Source organism: Lipophrys pholis, assembly GCF_963383615.2.
Source record: "Lipophrys pholis genome assembly, chromosome: 1".
Lineage (NCBI taxonomy): Eukaryota > Metazoa > Chordata > Actinopteri > Blenniiformes > Blenniidae > Lipophrys > Lipophrys pholis.
Genome location: NC_137635.1, coordinates 32009800 through 32029106, shown reverse-complemented (window position 1 = coordinate 32029106; position 19307 = coordinate 32009800). Strand labels below are relative to the sequence as shown.

At 40.7% G+C, this 19307-nt stretch overlaps 1 protein-coding gene across 4 annotated transcripts in view; it reads left to right on the top strand.

Moving 5' to 3' along the window:
• Window positions 1-19307, top strand: part of LOC308114865 (myosin IXb) — a 44111-nt gene that overhangs the window by 16800 nt on the left and 8004 nt on the right. For 2 of the 4 annotated variants that reach the window (XM_080472097.1, XM_080472099.1), the window contains exons 7-28: window positions 2411-2534; window positions 2748-2837; window positions 3901-4017; window positions 4781-4915; window positions 5408-5529; window positions 5666-5807; window positions 6327-6516; window positions 7155-7230; window positions 7363-7455; window positions 7540-7579; window positions 7673-7795; window positions 9499-9579; window positions 9685-9795; window positions 9930-10052; window positions 11577-11726; window positions 12120-12262; window positions 13344-13619; window positions 14326-14407; window positions 14589-14789; window positions 17586-17695; window positions 17902-17981; window positions 19026-19204. In XM_080472097.1, coding sequence (XP_080328223.1) covers window positions 2411-2534; window positions 2748-2837; window positions 3901-4017; window positions 4781-4915; window positions 5408-5529; window positions 5666-5807; window positions 6327-6516; window positions 7155-7230; window positions 7363-7455; window positions 7540-7579; window positions 7673-7795; window positions 9499-9579; window positions 9685-9795; window positions 9930-10052; window positions 11577-11726; window positions 12120-12262; window positions 13344-13619; window positions 14326-14407; window positions 14589-14789; window positions 17586-17695; window positions 17902-17981; window positions 19026-19204 — 2788 coding nt within the window. The remainder of the gene's footprint in view (window positions 1-2410; window positions 2535-2747; window positions 2838-3900; window positions 4018-4780; window positions 4916-5407; window positions 5530-5665; window positions 5808-6326; window positions 6517-7154; window positions 7231-7362; window positions 7456-7539; window positions 7580-7672; window positions 7796-9498; window positions 9580-9684; window positions 9796-9929; window positions 10053-11576; window positions 11727-12119; window positions 12263-13343; window positions 13620-14325; window positions 14408-14588; window positions 14790-17585; window positions 17696-17901; window positions 17982-19025; window positions 19205-19307) is intronic. The other 2 variants (XM_080472098.1, XM_080472100.1) reach the window with 1 other exon arrangement.

Sequence of the window (19307 nt, the reverse complement as noted above, 5' to 3'; positions counted from 1 at the left end):
GTACGTATGATTAAATAATGTGCAGCACAACTTTGCCCTTTGAGGAGAAGTCCGTCCGTCCGTCTTCGTTCCCTCTTGGTCTGAATGGGCTCTCGGCGGCAGTATAGAGGGCTCTTCCTCTAGCTCTTCTGGGGCGACCCCAAGCTGTTCCCAGACCAAAGCTGAGATATGATCTCTCCAGCGAGTCCTGGGTCTGAGCTTCAACTATCAGCCTTAAGCCTCTCCGGGCGTATCTCATCCAGTCCTGGGGCCACCAAGGAGTTTTTTTGACTGTCACGTTGACCTCCAGAGAAATGGACGAGGACGCCCCAGAAGCCTCAGGCCCCAGATTCAGGAGATCCTCAAAGTGGTCCTTCCACCTCTGAAGGATATACTCATTTGAGGTCACAGGATGTCCTCACTTGCTGAGCACAGCTTAAGTAAGCCCTCTCCGACAACAACCCCCGCCGCCCCAGCCTCTGGATGGTGACCCGGAACCTATTTGAGGCCGACCGAAAAGCCGTCAATACCTGTCTGCTGAGTCTGGAGTTTCCAGAGTCAACCAGCCCCTAAAGGAAAGATATCTTCCTGGAAATATTTTGCCTTCTAAGGCCAACAATGTTTGCCTTAGCAATTTCCCTCCTGAAAGAGGACGCAGCAGTAAAAGCTGATGTATCTGCTGACACTGAAGCTCAAACTTGCTTTTCCAGGTGCGTGAATAGAAGCTCACATTTCACATGCATAGTCCTCCCAGACTTTTTTGAGACATTTTCCCCAACTTGAACCTATTTAGAGACGCTGCACATACATTCGGCGGCGTGCGGTATTATTTTAGCAGAGCAAGAGAGTTTCTGTCTTCCACACTGGTGTCAACGGCAGGTCAGAGCTTGTCAAGCCAAGCAGGAGAAAAATGCAGCAGCTACGTCGGCTGACAGCCCCGGGACAGAGCCCGAACAGAAAAGCACCAGCAGCATAGTGAACAACCTGTTCACGTGCACACACACGTGCACGCACACACAGAATTGTTCGCTCTGGAAAACGTAACAGAATTAGAGTCCGCAACTTTTAGGATCAGTTAAAACACTTTCCTCTCATAATGAACCTTAACAAACCATGTAAAGCTGCAGCTCACGTTCTAGACTGTTTAGATTTATCCCACTAAAGTTTGTGAGGCGCTGCAGGCGAGTCACCAGTCAACCTCAACCACAAGTTTTTGAAGCAATTCAATTATATTTTTTGATTCAATTTTGTTTCTATAGCGCCAAATACAACACAGTCATCTCAAGGCACTCTTACAGTGGAAAACCCCAAAACTCTTTAAGATATGATGGAGCCTCGTTGTTCAGGGCTAACTAAAGGTAAAATAAGAGCTTTAAGGCTTTGTATCCAAGAGAGGAAAAACAATTCTATAAGATTTTACAAGAAGCCAATGAAGAGAAAATATATGGAAGAAACTGTGGTCTTTGGAGACTTTTTATATGCTTTTTAGACATTCGGATGATAAAGTATTACAAGAGCTGGACATAATACTTTTATACTCACACAAAATCTGGAAAAAAATGTTTTACTTAAATGTCAAATGTGTTTCCTCAAGTTGTAAGATGTAAATTTCCTTGAATGATTCCTCCCTTGTGACTAAGTTAATAACATTTAAATATTGAAATAACCTTTTATCTACATGTATTTTTGGGAAAGCCACAGAGCAGATGAATTTTGGAGTTAATTCTGTTGCTTCACCGGTTTGGCCCGACTGAGATCAAATCCACTTGTATGTCTCCTGAGCTAAAATGAGTTTGACACCTCTGATCGAAGACAGACTCACAGTGCAGGCGTCCATTCAGGAAATCAAGAGCTACAATGAGCCACTACAGATAACAGGAAGGGCAGCGTGTGGCTTCAGAGTCATGCACTATTCTATTGCAAACTTGCTGCATTCGCCCGAAACAACTTAACAAGTGGATGAGTAGTTGCAAGACAAAAAAAAAAAAAAAAAAAAAAAACAGTTCCAGCTGAATTGCAAAGCAGGTCAGATTTACGAGTGTTTTGAATACCTACCTGCAGCAGCGTGGCGCACTGGAGCTTCACAAGAAGGTCAGATAGTTGACAGCAGGAAGTCGGATTATACGTTGTCATTGCAGATGCTGTTTACATTCTTTTCCTGCGCTATTTGAAATGTTTAGAAGGTGTTTACACTGTAATGGGCATGTTAGGGTTTCTGATGTGCGCCTTAACAAGTCATCAATCAGTTATTCTGTTGCCATTTAGTGATTATGAGGACCAGAAAGTGTCTAGACGCCGCTGTCCTCCATGATTTCAGTCTTTAGTGTTGTACTATATCTGTTAATTTTACTAAAATGCTACAGCCCACAGGGACAAATAACAGAAATTACTTTTGATTTTTTTTTAAAAAGTGTTTTTGTTTCTACCGCAGCATATTCTCCCTCCTCTCTGCCATTCTGCACTTGGGGAACGTTACGTACACACTACCAGAGGACTCTCAGGTCCTGGAGGTCGGACCTGCTGAAGTCGTGTCGACATTGTCCGACCTGTTGAAGGTACATTCATCAGTATTTAACTTGCCAACCAGAGATGACACTGTAAAGAAAGAAAGAAAGAAAGGAAAAACACACTGTTTGATTTATCAGCTTTACCGATACTTCCTGGATAACATCGAGTTTCATCAATAAAACCTTAATATAGCAGTTTATATTTCTGGAGTGGTGAAGAAATGTCTCCACTGACTGTGTGTTTTATTTGTGTGTTTTCAGGTGAAAGAAGAGCAACTAGTCATTGCTTTGACCAAGAGGAGAGTGGTGACTGTGAATGCCACTGTAGTTTCACAGTACACATTACAGGAGGTACAAACACAGAATCAAACCTGGGTCTTCCTGCAGTGAGAAATAAAAGCCTCTTTGTGCTGCATTGTAATCCTTACAGTTCTCCTTATAGTTTATCCATTTGTGTCACTGTCCTTTTAGAATTTGTCCCATACTTTCGACGTCTATTTAGACATTGTTCATTTAAAAAAAAAAAAAAAAGCTTTTTGAATGGTTGCCTGGATATATTTCAAAGTAAAAGCAACAGGCCTCCACAGCAGCTGCAATTATGCTTTAAATTATCTCTACTGCTTCTTTATGTGTCCTGAAATTATAATTATTACCATGAGAGGAAACTGATTATTCAAGAAGCAGGCAAATGTATAGAAGAAAGGATTTTGATGACCAGTTTAGAAGATAATTTAATTGTTGTCGGGAGAATTTCCTAGTAAAAACCTCAGGGAGACGGAATACACATTAATCAGACTGAGAACAATTTAAAAAGTTTAAGACAATTTCATTTCATTATTCTTGCAGGAAGAGACGATGTCACAGTACAACCTTTGCATGATTGTCCAGGAGTTCGTCTCACTATGAAGTCAGACAGTGCCTTCTTAAAGGCTGAATTGTTTTGAGAAAGATCCACGTGCTTCCTGCATCGTAGACTCTGAAGGTTACAGAAAGTACCACAGAGATTCCAAAAGTGCTGACACAGGTCATCCTTGAAACTCAGAATATGAACTTGCACATCATTCTTTGTGGGGAAAAAACAAGATTTCCCCAACAATTATCTATGAAATAACAGAACAATCCTTGCTACTACAAACTCTTATACATGTTTTCCCCTCTTGGGAGAACAAAGGGCTTAACTTTATAATATTTCAAATAGTTTACAAGAAGCCAATGAAGCAATATGGAGGAAATAAGATCTTTGTCAGGACATTCACTGTCCTGATTGGAGACTTTCTACAGTTATTGGGACATTCTGATAATATAGAATCACAAGAATCTAGTCCTAAAGAAATGGTATCTTATTTGACATTTCATTCATGGACCTTTCTCATGCTTTATTTAATTTCTTTGTTAAATTTTTTTCTGTTCTCAGGCCATGTCGATGAGGGACTCCATGGCCAAGTCGTTGTACAGCGCTCTGTTTGACTGGATCGTCTTTCACATCAACCATGCGATGGTCAACAGACGAGACATGGAGGACTCAGTGTCTGTAAGTCAGAGAGGGCCATTTAATAAAAAGCTGCAGTGCTGCTGCTGGAGGGACGTCGGCGTCCTCTGGTAGATGCAAATGTAACTTGCATGCAAAACTCTGTGTACAGGTGTGAAAACTGGAATGACCAAAAAAACAAATGACTGACACTGCATTTCTAATTTGTCTACTACTTGAGTTGCTCTGCATGCAGATGCAGCAGTGAAAGCAAAAAAATTCTGTTTTTTCCCTTTAGTTGTTTGCGTTAATCAGATGCACTGAACGCTTTGCCAAAATAAAAAGCCAGTGTTTGCGTTCTAAAACAAAGCTGTGGTGCACTGTCACACTTTTCTGTCATTCTGTAAATCCTGCAGGAGCAGCACCTGTGGAAGGATCGATTGTTCATGTTTTATGTGACTGTTTAACATTACGAGTCTGGAAGAAATGCCTCCACTTTCCCCATAAAGGCTTACTAAGAAAGGATCAACTTTCCGGACAGTGCTGCCCCATGTAGACGGCCTTCAGAACGTTTTAAATGCTTCATCTTTCATAGATATTTTCCATCACAATGAGAAACTGCACAAAAAGACTTTCGAAACATTTCGATTCGAATCGGCTCAGGATTAGAAATCCTGTTTTCAAATGTGTTACAATCTCTGTGGATTATGTGATGTGTTTACTGTTTTGAGGGGCCTGTAATATGCATCTGTGATGCGGATTGTTGTGAGTTTGCTGTGAGCAGCAAGCGGCCTCACGTCCCCCGGCTTGCTTGTGGTCTTTTCAGTGTTTGTCCATCGGCGTGCTGGACATGTCTGGGTTTGAGGACCTCAACACAAACAGTTTTGAGCAGCTGTGCATCAACCACACCAACGAGGTGCTGCAGTGTTACATCAACCGGAGAGTTTTCACGCTCGAGCAGGTTTGTGCCCTTCACACCCATTAACGGCAAAAGAAGAAATATCAACTTATTTCCTATTTTCAGTGGGGTTTTTTTGGTGTGTGGTGTAAAACTTCACATGCAGAAGGTGGCATCAGAGGCGATGGGATAATATTTGTAAAACAACATCCTGGTTTTGAGGTCCTCTGTACATTAAGAGAGTCATAAAATAGTATTTTAAATTCAACAGGAAACCACTGAAATGAAACTAACATCCTGCTAGTTCATAGATTGGCCGTACACGTCTCCCAGATTCATTTAGACATCCTGATAAAAGTCCAATCCGCGCGACAATTTAAGTGGATTAATTTCACATTTACATTAAAAATATTTCATACTGTAAACCACTTTACATTTTTAAACTGGGCGTTTCAATCCAGTGAATTTTACCGTAAGGCGACTCCAATGACGGTGAATGTCTAAGCAGGCGGGACGTAATAGTGGTTTGTGTGACGTAATTCCGATGAATTCCAGGAGGATTACGTGTCCGAGGGCATCGCCTGGGAAAACATCGAGTTCACAGACCACAGCGGCTGCGTTGAGCTGATCAGCGCAGAACCACTTGGACTTTTCCACCTGCTGGACGATGCGAGCAAGTCAGTCAACATGCACACTGAGCGTTTTATTAAAGAGAAGATCATTTTAATGTTCTTCAGGTCATGGTTTAGCCTCAGTTTTTTTTTTTTTTTTGCATGAATCTTGATAGTTTGTTCTTTCTCTCTGTGTCTTCAGCCTCCCTCAGGCCACAGATGAGACCCTGTTGGACCGGCTGAACCAGCAGCATCGACGTAATCCCTTCTTTCTACCCTCTCCGAAGATAGAGTCCACCTTCGTCATCAAGCACTTTGCGGGGAGAGTTAAATATCACATCAAGGTGGAGTATGAGCCCCACACAGCAGACATCTCGCACTCCACATGAGAGAAACCTAACCTTGGTGGCTGGCGGTGGCCTCTGTGACACTCTGGGTCCACTCTCACCTTGTTAGATAAGCCAGTGTGGGAAAACTGCGGTAAATTCTTTAACATAAGTCAATTATTAATTCCAAGCAAACTGGGAAGTTCAGCGCTGGAAATACTTTGTGAATACGTGTGAATAAACAATGGAAACTGTTGTAATGGGAACTGTTTCTAATCCTGATCCAGCAGCTTTTGTTTCAGAACCTTTTTTTTTGTGTGTTTGAATTTGTTCCTTTTAGCTGCCGATTAGCCTTCTTTGTTTTCATCGTCACAATATTAGTTTCTGTTGTTCTCCTTAAACACACAATTTTCTCACATATCTGAAGTCTTTTTTTGCTGCTCTTTGTCAGTTTTTAATTTTTACGTCGTTTGACCAGCCACACATCAAACATGTGGAAAATATTGTAATATAATTGGCTTTTTTTTTTTACTTCAGGATTTCCTAAAGAAGAACTCGGAGCACATGCGTCCTGAGGTCACATCACTGCTGCGGACCAGCAAGCTCTCCTTCCTGCATCACCTGGCTGCTTCCAGCCCCGAGGCGCTGTTCAGATGGGGCGTCCTCCGAGCAACCATCCGCATCCTCGCCATGTTCAAGCACTTGGGACGCCAGCGGGCAGAACTGAGTAGGAAGCTTTAACTGCTTATTTAGCTGCACGTTGTTAGAGGTTTTCAAAATGACGCAGTTTAGGGATCTGCAGCCTGTATGTTCAAATGACCTAATCTGTGACCAACTGTAACTAGAATGTGGCGCATATTTTAGTTGAATCGTGAGACGTTCTTTTGTTATAAAACACTATACGTGGACTCTTCTTCTGTGACACGTTCTCACCATTTCAGCTGTTTGAAAGCACTTTGCACTGTTATCACATGAACCACCGGTGGTAACAGCTGCCATGCAAGGTGCTCAAACATCATTAGTAGAATCTCGGTTTCCGTCTCTTCCCCAAGGACACTGAAATATGGACAAGATGGTATAATAGCCACAGTTGGTATAATTTAAATGTCACATTTGTCACCTTGAATTGAAACCTAAGAGTCCATTTGAAAGGTAAACACTGTGCAACGTAGTTAAAAGTAAAAGATGTTTATTCACACAGAACAGTATGAAAGCTATAGAGAGACACTGCAGAGAGGCCGAAGAGCTGCAGATTGCAGACACCTGATTTTCTCAGTCCAGTCACTTTTTCTGTTGTGCTCTTGTTAGAATCACACTTGTCCGAAATCTGATCAAATAAAAAAAATTTTGTTCTGTCCCCCACAGTGGCGGCAAGACAAAGCTCACGTAAGTCCCTCAAAGAGATGAAACAGCGCAGCAGTCAAGTGGATCGACTGTCCAGGTGAATGAAACAAAGCAACATCTGCTTCAGATGTTTGGGGGAGTCACATACGATTTTCACTCTACTGTACCTTTAAAAAAAAAAAAAAAGAAGCATCTTTACTCTTTTGAGATTTGATTCTGACTCTTACAGCAACAGCACGACTCTGGATTTCTCCTTCGACCGCTCTGATGAACATCCTCTGGATGTATTTGAGGATATTTTTGCCAATTATGAAAAGACAACGTAAGCGAGCGTATATGTTCCTCATTTTCCGCATGTTTGTTTCTGAACGTTTGTGGGTCATTTTTCTGTTTGTCTGTTCTGCAGGAAAAGTAAAACCGGTCGCCAGAAGCAGCTCATTCCCAAGGTGAAGTGTTCATACAGTCTTAATTATGTTCTTTTATGTCCAGAAGTCTCACCCTGAGACTGCTCACCAAGATATTTGTGTTTTCTCAAACAGAACCTCATGAATTTGCACTCACTACAACATATAGTTGGCCTCACAGCACACAGCCGAACCAGCAAGTCCATCTTCCACCCCCATCGGACGACGAAGCTCCCGACAGTGTGCGCTCAGTTTCAGGTGTGTCTTCTGATTCACTTCACAGAGTGTGTTTGTATCACATTACATTCACTGTTGGGTAAGGAAACATCACATTTTGGTGTCAATATAAAATGAACTACGCATAATGTACCGAAAATAATACCGATTTTTATCAGCTGACTAACTTTGGGCCTGAAGTTGGGGCTCCAATAACACCCAATAATGGAATAGCTGCTCAGCTTCCTTAATACTTTGTTATGCCAAAACAAACTACTGTGCCCCTTCTCCCCCAGTCACCAAACACTGCAAAACACATGGGTCACAATTCATGGGTAATGTGGAGATTTAATGACTGGCTGAATGATGTAAAAGCAACATTAACACCGTGATCCATTTTTTATCTTAGCCAGGTAGCATTAGCATCATTTAGCCAGATGCAGAATGCAACTGCTAATTAAGTGAACTAAACGTGAAATATATTGATATTATATAGGTATATATTTTGAAGTGTCCTTGAGCAAGACACTGAACCTCAAGTGTAAAGCATTTTGGATGCTGCTAAAGCCTTAGAAAAGCACTATATAAATGAAATCCATTTATAACACGCTGATAGAGACGTAGACATTAAGCATGAACAGGTGAAATGATGTTTTATTAATTAGCACTGTCCATTGAGACTTTGGTGCCTCATGGCTCAGCAGCTAAGCAACACAGGTTTTAGGTTTTTTTTTGCTAAATGGCAGACTATTTTATATACATGTCAAATTGAAAGCTAAACATGTAAGAAGACCGCAAAAGTACAAGTAAGGATCTTTGCTTAAGAAGGTTTTTCCGGGAAGTTTAGAGAGTCTCTACATGTTGTCACACCAGTTACCGTTATGGTTGAGCACAATAACTTGTATTAAATGTGTTGTACAAAATGTTTTATTCTCTTCTTATTCGTTTTTCTTGTTTTATTCTGAAAAATGAGATATTATCAACAGAGAAAAGTCCCAATATTTAGCTGTTGTCAAGGCTGTGAAGCATTGTGGTCACTGCAGAAACCAGCACTTATTTTGCTACAGTTGTTGGGATCCATATGGACTAACAAGTTAGATTTATTTAACTTGAAACTACTGTCTAAAATAGTTGGAAAACATTTATTTATATATATGTGTGTGTGTGTGTGTGTGTGTGTGTGTGTGTATGTGTGTGTGTGTGTGTGTGTGTGTGTGTGTGTGTGTGTGTGTGTGTGTGTGTGTGTGTGTGTGTGTGTGTGTGTGTGTGTGTGTGTGTGTGTGTGTGTGTGTGTGTGTGTGTGTGTGGGTGTGTGTGTGTGTAACATTCATAACTGTTCCATTTATGGTTATGTTACAAAGCAAGCTTGAGAATTAAATTTCATCCCCATTACACTTAGAATAAATACAGTCCTATATTGTGTTTTGATGAAGACATAATAGATTTATCCTCAATTTGTTTTGCTTTCTTTCATGATTTACTCGCAAAATTTCAGTTGCTTCTACGGTGCCTGCTCAAACCTCTCTGGCGCCCCCTAAAGGAGGCTTTCCCACACACTTAAATACCGCTGGCAAAATGGAATAATTTTGTGTGTTTCCTTGCCTGTCTGTGAAGTGTTTTGGTTAAGTTTGATGAGTCATGCAAAAAAGTCTTCATAAACATGTAAACCGCTCATTTCATAATTATGAAAAATGTAATAATGATGAATATGAACGGCTGAAAATCTGCCTGTTTCTGTCGGGCAGGCGTCACTCGGGAAGCTGAAGCAGACGATTGAAAAAGCCGAGCCGTTCTTCATTTTCTGCATTCGCTCCAACGCTGAGAAGGTGAATTCATCTATGAACCTGTGAATCATTCTGGTTAATGTTCTGCACATTGAGCTGAATATTTCACTTCAATGTTTTTTTGTTTTTTTATGTGTGTGTTTGCAGAAGGAGCTCCATTTTGACGAAGCGCTTGTTCAAAAACAGATAAAGTACATGGGCATCCTGCAGATTGTTCAGATGCAGAAGTCCGGCTACAGCGCTAAATACACATTTAAGGTTCTTAAGACTCATACTGAATATTGCATGAAAGTGTAATTTATATGGTATATTCAAGAAGGATTGTTGACACAGTTTTGTGTCCATCGATGAGAGGAAATTCATATTATATCTTTCTTCTTTTTTTATGACAGGAATTCTTTGAAAAATTCAGGAATTTATTCCCACGAGGAGCCGCTGCAAATCCAGAGCAAATCACTGAGCTGTTTGAGAGGATGCAGTTGGAAAAGAGCTCCTACCAGATCGGAAAAAACAAGGTGATTCTCCCATATTTCCACAATACATACTGTTTTTATAAAATTCAATCACGTGCAGGAATTTTGTGAACACTGAAAGAGTGCCACAGTGCAGTTTTTGCATTGAGAATGCTGGTAGAGATGGACAGAGACTATCAGAAGGAGCTTGCATTGTATATTTGTGGCTCTACAGCGGAGGTATCAAGCAGTTTTAGTTCAGACATCACATGTCGCACCACTCACGTCCGCCAGACCAGTAAAATGACAAGATGTTATTATGTAGAAAAGCAACAGCTCTTGGTTATTTTGATCCAAATAAGTACAAGTTTATTTCCAATATGTAAACATTTAATGCACTTTTGACAAACTCTAAAACGGACCTCAGTGTTTCTTTTCAGACTGATGCTGGAAAAGACCTGTCACTTCTCAGGACTCACTCACTCAGTCATCATGCATTATTTCACAACCTCAGCCTCATAGTTTGGGTTTGGACATCCTGCTGTTGTTATATGTCTGATAATCTTACTAAAGCAGTGCAACACCCAGTGGACAAACAAGAGAAAGGAGACACTCCTGATCTATAGAAAACATACAATGAGTCGGGACATGGTGAGACAGTGGCTTGTTGTGCAGTCAGAGAGACAAATAGCTTCAGTGTGGGATCACATCAGAGATCAGCTTCTTGTGTTTGCAGTGGTGAAGTACAGAATGAGACATGAAGGTCCATGGACCATGATGTGGAAACGCAAGTGGAAAAATACCTGCAGAGGTCTGTCCCGGAGAGTAGAGAATTGAAGTGGTAGTGTAGAGTCTGGAGAGACAAGATATAATACAAGCGTGTAAATTGGAGGGAGGCCAGTGGAAAGATGAAGACGCAATGAATGGAGGTCATGAAGGTGGATCAATTCAAGTATGTGGGGTCAAATATCCAGAGCACAACTGATCTGACTCCGGGTCTTTGACTCCTGCTTTCTAGCTCTTGGTCTTTCATTCCTGGTCTGGATTAGGGGTAGAACGTGAGGGTATAATAAAATCAGCAAAAGATAAGAGAGCTGCACCATCCAAACTGACATGATTAGATTAACAGGATATTTTCTTTAGTTAATTAAAAAATGTTCTGGCTGTAACATTTTCTAACAATGTACAATTACTGAAATGTGACTTGAATTTAAATATCTAGCAGTTATTCAACATTACAGTGACGATACTGTGATGTCCTGGGGGAACTGTAATGTCTCTGTATAGACATACTTTCTGTAAGTTTTTGAATTTTCTTCATCTCGTAAACAGTCTGGCAGTTCTAGTGAGGAGAATCTTGCAGGATAAACCCTGTTGCTGATGACAGGGTATGAGAGTCACTCATTCTCCCCGTTACGTTTTCTTGTGAGTTGTGCAGTCCCATCTGTTTCCTTCGGAAGTGTTCTAAAACACAAATGACCCGAAACTGCAAACTTTCTGCAGGGAGTGAGTGGGGAGTGGGGTGGGGGGGGGAGTCCAGTGGGCCAATGTGGATTTACAGTCACGGTTTAAATGTCGTCCTGTCAGGTGCTTCTGAAGCAGAAAGATCGTCGACAGCTTCAAGACGCTCATAACAAGGAGGTGATACGTCACATCATCATCCTGCAGCGCTGGTTCCGTGCTTGTCTCATGAAGCTACACTACATTGAAAGGAAAGACGCCTCCATGATCATTCAGGTGCGTTCAGTTCCATCGTGGTCACCGGTCCATCGTGGAAATATTATAACATGCTAATTAGTAACTGTTATTATTACTTTAAACTGGGCTCGTCTTGTTAACTCGATTGGTTCTTTCTGAGTTTCAGTGACGTGCTCCAGTAACACTGCTCGACAATGAAGTTCCTCCCGTCACACTTGTGGAAATATGTGGAAGATGTTAGCAATCAGTCACAAAATTTCTGAAATGTTCAGAGTTCCTCGTGTTATCAATATGTAGTGTAACCTAGTAGGGCTTCCAGTTATGAAGAAAGAGAATTTCTTCATTTCTTATTTTTATACCTTTACTCTTAAGAAATATTACCAAAATGGCGGAGCGGATGTAAAACTGCAAAAATACTTCATGTTGTTTCAGAGGTGCTGGCGTGAGTTTTATGAGAAACGGAATCGTGCAGCTACAGTGATCCAGACAGCATGGAGGACCTCGACGAAGAGGTCGGAGCAGCAGCAGGAGACGACGGGCAAAGATCGGCTCCAAGTTCGACCTGGACGAGAGAGGTACACACGCTGGGTTCGGCTGGTCTGGTTACAATAGTATGAGGTCGTGCTGAAACTCAACAGGTTCACATCTGATTCATATTACTGTTGTCAAAGTGAATGAAGTGATTACCCATCCAGGCATTATGACTATATATGTCCCCTCCTCATGGTACATGTGTACACGTCTATATCTCAATCATATTATGGATCTCAATACATTCTGGATCCAGAACATGATCTGGATCTTACTCTAAATTTAACCCCTTGTGCCTCAGTAAGCAGACTATTGTATTTAATGACAAATTAATTCACAGTTCATAATAATTTTCTAATGGATCCAGACTTTTTTACCCATATTCCTGCATATTATCTGTTAGTCTGCCAAATTTGTTCACAATCCTGCACATAATTTTTTGTCATTCTAAAAATTCCAACATTGAATATTGAAAACTTTCAATAAATCTTTTGTTATTTGTCCCCCACGGCCCACCTTCAGTTTTGGAGTCACTTTTCTGAAGTAAAGATGATCAAACAGCTTGTTAGTAATGTTTTTCAAATACAACTAAACAGTGTTTGAACTTCTCAGTTGCTTCCAGGTTACAGTAATACTTTCAAAAAGCTTGCTAACAACAGTGTCCAGCAGCTTCTCCTCCCTCTGATATCATCGCCAAGTTCATTGATCACAGCTGACAGAAATCATCGTAACACCAAGAGCTGAACATTAGACCCCAAATATAAGGCGACCCAGCTGTTTCAGACCTATTTCAAAGGAAAGAACTCTGAACGTCCCAGACAGTATTATGATGGTGGTCGTGTACTCTGTGGTAATTTAAGAAAACATTCATTCCTAAGCAGGGGGTAATAAAGCTGAGATTCCCGAGGTACAAATTTGGATGCTTGCATGTTCTCCTTGTGCAGACGCAAGTGTCCACAAACATGCATCTGATGCCGATTGATGAATGAATGTGTGACTGTTCGTCCTGTGATATCTATTATAAATATGTACGTTTATAAACTATTGACAGCTGGGATAGTTGTTGCGCATCTGTCCAATATTCTATACAACTTAAGGACACGCTTTGGTTTGTTTGCATACCAGCCTGGCCAAAAGAGAGTTGAAGAGGCAGAGCAAAGTGGAGGTCAGCCCCAACAGGGTGCAGCTGAACAGACCCCTCTCCCTCCCACTCGACACCAGCATTGGCAGCGGCGACCCCGACAGCCCCTCCAAGCCCAGCTCGCTGCAGCGCTACAAAGACATGGGGGGCATCAAGGAGAAGGCCGTGAAGTGGAAAGAAAGACAGAGCGAAGGGGACCCCACGGACGACTCCAGTCCTGAAATCAGACAAAGAACAGAAAACAAGAAATATGAATATGTGTAAGTCACTCAGTTTTTGTTTTGGAGCGCCACGTTATTTTGGTCAGAATATAATGGGTTTTGACACAAGCACAAAACTATGCAATTGGTGGTGTTTTTGGAGGAAGTTATCGAACATATTGGAAAGACACAATAAATAAATTTGAATGTGGGGTTGTGGGACGCAATGGAGAAGATGATCAGGCACAGTCACAAAGTCAAAATTTAATAAACATATTTTGGGCCAAATATGATAACTTCTGTTTCATTTGAGTTCATGAGCAGAGAGCAGAGTCTCTGATTTACACCACCCTTTCAAACACGCTGCAGTAAAATCATATGTGATGATAAGCAATGCAAACATCAAGATGTAGTGAATCACATTAATCTATGAGCATAAAGCCCTCTCAGTATTTTTTGGGATCTGTAGCACATTTACAATATTGCAAACAGTCTATATGGATTGTGTGTGTTATTGTGCATGGCTGTCAGAGCCGGATGGTTTTCTCTCCTTCCATCCTGTAACCCCAACCACAACAACAGAAAGTCTGATTCTATGCTTGCTAATGAGGAATTGGAGGGTTTTCTTCTGTTAAAGTGCCGTCAGATGGCTGTGATGGATTTGGCGCTAAAGAACTGGAATTGAATTGAATTTATTGCAAAGTGTCGTACTTGAGTAAATATTAGAATCAACATGTTTTCTCTTGTTTGTGTCTCCAAATAACAGCAACAAAGGAAAGTCCATGTCTGTAGATGAACTGTCCCGGATCAGCTCATCGGGCTCCGAGTCTTCACACTCGAACAAGGAGGTAACCTTTACACGTCATTACATCATTCAAACACAGAAGTAAAGTTGTTGTGTGGGTTTTTCACTATGCCGTCAGTGTGTTGTGCTGACAAACACATGAATGGAGGCTCTCTCCACATGAGCCATGAGGAGGGCCCCCTCACGAGCCTCTCCCCTCATCACCTTCTCCCGGGCCCGATTAGGTCCCAGTGCGACTCCGCAAACAGAAAAAACGCAAGCGGCGCTTAGCCTACGCCCGCAGCGGTTTGGTGATGGACTTAATGGGCTCCAAAAAGGAGAGCGAGTACTGGAGCTTTCCGCTGCCCCCCATGAGCCCCTCCGGCCTCGTCCTGAAGAGCTCGGCCAGTAGCGTGGACGTCCGCGCCCTCAAATCCCAGGTCAAGGTACTGACTGAAGGGACGCCCCGACCACGAGTCTCCTCTGCATGCAGGCCGCACGCATGTGTCTGTATGGAAGAAATCTCACGCACCAGAAACTGAATTGAAATGGGGGAAAAAAATTGAGATTGAATTTTCTACTTTGACATCGAATTTCACTCAATGTGAAATTGAAGAAATTCAATCTGAAATTGCTTTTAATCCAAATGCAATTTCACTTGTTGTCTGTGTGTTCATGGCAAAGCTCAAGTGAAAGAAATAGTTTTATTTTTTTTACCTCGTTCTTATCTAATAGTAAAGGATTTATTTTAAAAAGTATGCTTCTAATAGTTGTACTGTATGTTTTTGTCCTGAGAAGCTCCTGTTACAAATATGACACACTGCTGAATATTCCTCTTCTTTCTGGATTTTTTTCTAATTTGCTCTATAACCAGAAACAATCTATGATAATAGTCCAAAACTCAGATGAGCTTTGGTCCATTTCAAATTGTCTTTAAAATGCACAATTATTTCTCAAAATGTAACATTTTATTGCAAATATTGTATAATAGTGCAGGACTGTAAAAAGTGGTTGAATACATTTTTTTAACTTCTTAAACACGTATTTGAAACCTTGCAACAAATTAATAAATAAAGAAAATGGCTTTTCTCTCGAAAACATGTGACAGCACTTGACTGAGATCGAGATGAGATGAAATTTTATGACAAATTAATGCAGAAATCTACTAAATTCAGTAAGTTTTCCTGCTTCTTCATGTGAACTTCAGTGTCTTACATTAACTTTCATTATATCAAATTTCCTCTTTGAACTGGGAATTAAATAGCATCCAAATATTTACAAATTTGGGTTCAGTTTTCTGGTTGCAAAAGATTGGTTCCATGTGTATTTCCCAAGTGGACTTGCTTGGATGGCTTGCATTGTCCTGAGACTTCTGCTTTCTTCAGGACAATCGGAGAATGAGGCGCTGCTTTCAAGCAGCCAATTTTTAGAAAATCCATTTTTCATGCGGCTGCAGCCAAATGAACAGCAGGCTCACCAGGTAAAGAACAGATGTCGGCGTTTCGGCTCGCTGCTTCGTTCCCACTCATTCAGATCCCGTTTGACGCGCTCGTAGTTACAATTCAATTTCACTGTGGGTTTTAGTGAAGGTCTATGTTTGTGTTTAGCTTTTACCAGAAGTCTGAATAATCTTGAAAAATGTACAAACAAGGCAATTAATCAGTTCTGGTTGACAGATGTGCTTCAGTTTAAATGTAAACTTTTACATGTCTGTATTTAGTGTCACTTTGGGAATATCTAGATATGTAACCTTAAATACCCGTAAGAATCTGAATTGAAGTTATTAGTAGTAAAGTAAAAAAAAAAAGTTTTCCTTCCACCGACTCACTTTTGAACATTTCTTTTTTTTTTTGCTTTCTTCTTTTAACATCGTTTTCAATCTATTCAACTGAATACCGGTGTATCTCAAAGCAATAAAAAACAAAAGTAAAGTTTATATTTCCCCAAATTTGACTGTGAATCCATAAATTGTTCAACTGAAATATTTGAAGTTGTGCTGTCATTCGCTTAAAAAAAACAACCAACTAATTAATAGCACAATGTTCTGTAATTAATTGCGATTAATCGCATTGTTTTTCTACTGAAGACTGAAGCTTGTAATGGATATTTATTCAGAGAAAACCACAGAATTAATATCGACTCAACACACGCACACTATATTTAAAATCAAAGACTATTTTTCTAACGTCCTTTTAGCTTTCAACATTAGCAAAATAATAAATATAGTAATTAATTGAATTAATTAATTAATAAACATCTAACATAAGTCTGGGTTTTGTTAGAATGCAGAAACAAAGTTGTGAACTTATTACATGAACAAAGTGGCAATAATATACTGTAATATCCATAAACAGGAGAGAGAGAGAGAGAGAGAGAGAGAGAGAGAGAGAGAGAGAAGAGAGAGAGAGAGAGAGAGAGAGAGAGAGAGAGAGAGAGAGAGAGAGAGAGAGAGAGAGAGAGAGAGAGAGAGAGAGAGAGAGAGAGAGAGAGAGAGAGAGAGAGAGAGAGAGAGAGAGAGAGAGAGAGAGAGAGAGAAGAGAGAGAGAGAGAGAGAGAGACATGGCACACACACACACACACACACACACAGGAGAGCCAGGGAAAGGGAGAAAGAGGAGAAATTAATATTTTCCCTCCAGCTTTAGAATTTGGTGGCTGCCGGTCAGCCAACATGGCAACCTGCTGCTTTGCTGCAGAATTACTTCTGTGGTCGTTAAATTCAGCTTTACAAAGTAAAGCTGCTGACTTTCACTTTCTCAATCAGCCGTCAGGAAACTTTTTAAAGTGGAACTTTCTACCTTAAGTTAATTCCATATCGTATAATGTAAATGTCGCTGGGAAATAGTTAGATGCTCATAGCAATACTTTTTCATCATTAAATTGATTAAACTTGGAGTATGCATAAATGTTTGTAAATCATCTTACTAAATTCCACTAACATGCTCACAGAGTTGGTAAAACAAACTAACTGAAGGTGTTGGATTGTCAACTGGGCAAAGATTTCTTTGCATGATGAGTAAAAGTGGTGAGAGGTTGCTACAGCGGTGTTGCTGTCGTATTGTGTCGATGGAATGCGGTGTGGTGGTGGACAAGCTGCGGGAATCCTTCTGGACTGGTGCAGCCTCTGCAGGGGGAAAAACCGGGGCTGACGCTCATACGAACATGTTGGCTTTTTGTTTTTGACGTTTCTTGGAATTTTCCAACGCTCCACACTTTGCTAAATGTGTTTGTTAATCCTCTAGCAGTTACAATCCGAACACGACGGCGCAAGATTCAGCCTCCCGGCCAGGACCTCCAACGAGGATTCAGGGCAGCATGAGTCTAACCAATCACAACTCACCTCCCCAGAGAGGTAAAGGTCTCCTCAGTTACCCCTCTTTTCACTCTAGCACCAAGATTCATTTTCATTTCAGGGAGAAGACAACTTCAATGACAATGTCTGTCCTATAAAAGGATCAAATATGTGGACTATTTATTCATAAAATATTTAATGTTACGCCATTATTATGTGACGTGAATTGCTTTTTGATTATTGGTCTTTTGTTTCTTTTTTGACAGAGTTTGGTTTCTGAGTAAATTCCTGAGGCGGCGGCCTGCCAAAACGCCTCCGAGCAGCGACTCTCACCCTGATAGAACTGGTAACTTAAACTTTCAGATTGATGATTCCTTGTCGTGTTGTAATGAACAGTACTGATACTTCAGATCGAGACTTAAAAAGGCTGAATTACATGAAGCAGGGTGCAATTTGCTGGAGGGAATGGGTGAGTTAAATTTAAGAGTTTTAGCCTTAAGTTACTATTTGTCACATGACAGATCCTCCAGCACTTTGGGACTCCCTGGTTTATTTCATCACATTAATTCATGTTGACTGTGTTTTTTTAATTTCAATTGTGAAAATATGTAATTTAGTCTAATATATATTACAGTGAAATTCCACTTACTCTCTGTTTTTGAGATATTCTTTTCATTCAGGACAATTTGAGGCTTACATGTAACAGTCAGAGTACAGTCATCTGTATTGTGTCCAGCATGTTTAGGTGCAGGAAATAGCAGGTTGACCGGGGGTCAAGCAGATAATAATAAATATTATTATTGATTAAACCAAAAGTCGTTTTTTTGCACTTCCAGAGATCAAACATTTTCCGAGAAATCTTCTCTTTTAGGTTTTGAATTTCTGACCCATTTAATCCAGTTATCTATCAAGTTATCATTTTGGACACTGAATGTGAATGTTTATCTTTCCATCTCATAAATCTGGTTCACATTTGTTTTATTTATTTATCTATTTATTTTAACAAAAGCCTTTCTTTCGTCATACGTCAAAATGTCCTAAAGATCAAATGGGTGTCTGCAGGAAAAAAGTGATATTAACTCAATGTTCAGGTTTTTATGAATCTCTATAAAGAAAGATTTAATTGGAGCAAAATATCCTATTATGTGGCAGGCTTCCTGAACCACAGGCTCCAAAATCCTGTGTCAGAATTTAAAGGGTAGATACTCAATAGTTTATGAGAGTGTGTAAAATAAGGTGGAAAGAAAACTGTATTTCAGTGTCTGCTTTTTTTTTTTTGTATGTAAACATATGTTGACAGATTCTTAAAAACGAATGATACTAGTTAACTCGCGTGCTCCTTCGTTTCCATGTCACGTGACTGAGTTCTGTCTGCGTCTGCCGTCCACAGTCAGCTTGAGCAGCAACAATCCAGCTTCGTACAGCTCGTCCAACAGCAGGAGGCCCACCCATAACCCCAGCATCAGAATCAGCCGGGCCACAAGGGCGCAGCAGTGGGACGTGTCTCTGGACCGAGAGATCAACGACTCCAGAGAGCTGCGGAACCTGGACGAGTTCCTGGGCAATCAGGTGAGATGGTCAACAAGGTGAAGCACAGCAGAAGATTTCGATGCTTCACCCTGAACTGTTTAAGATATTCACGTCAGTGTAAAGCCGTGTTTAACACAGCAGT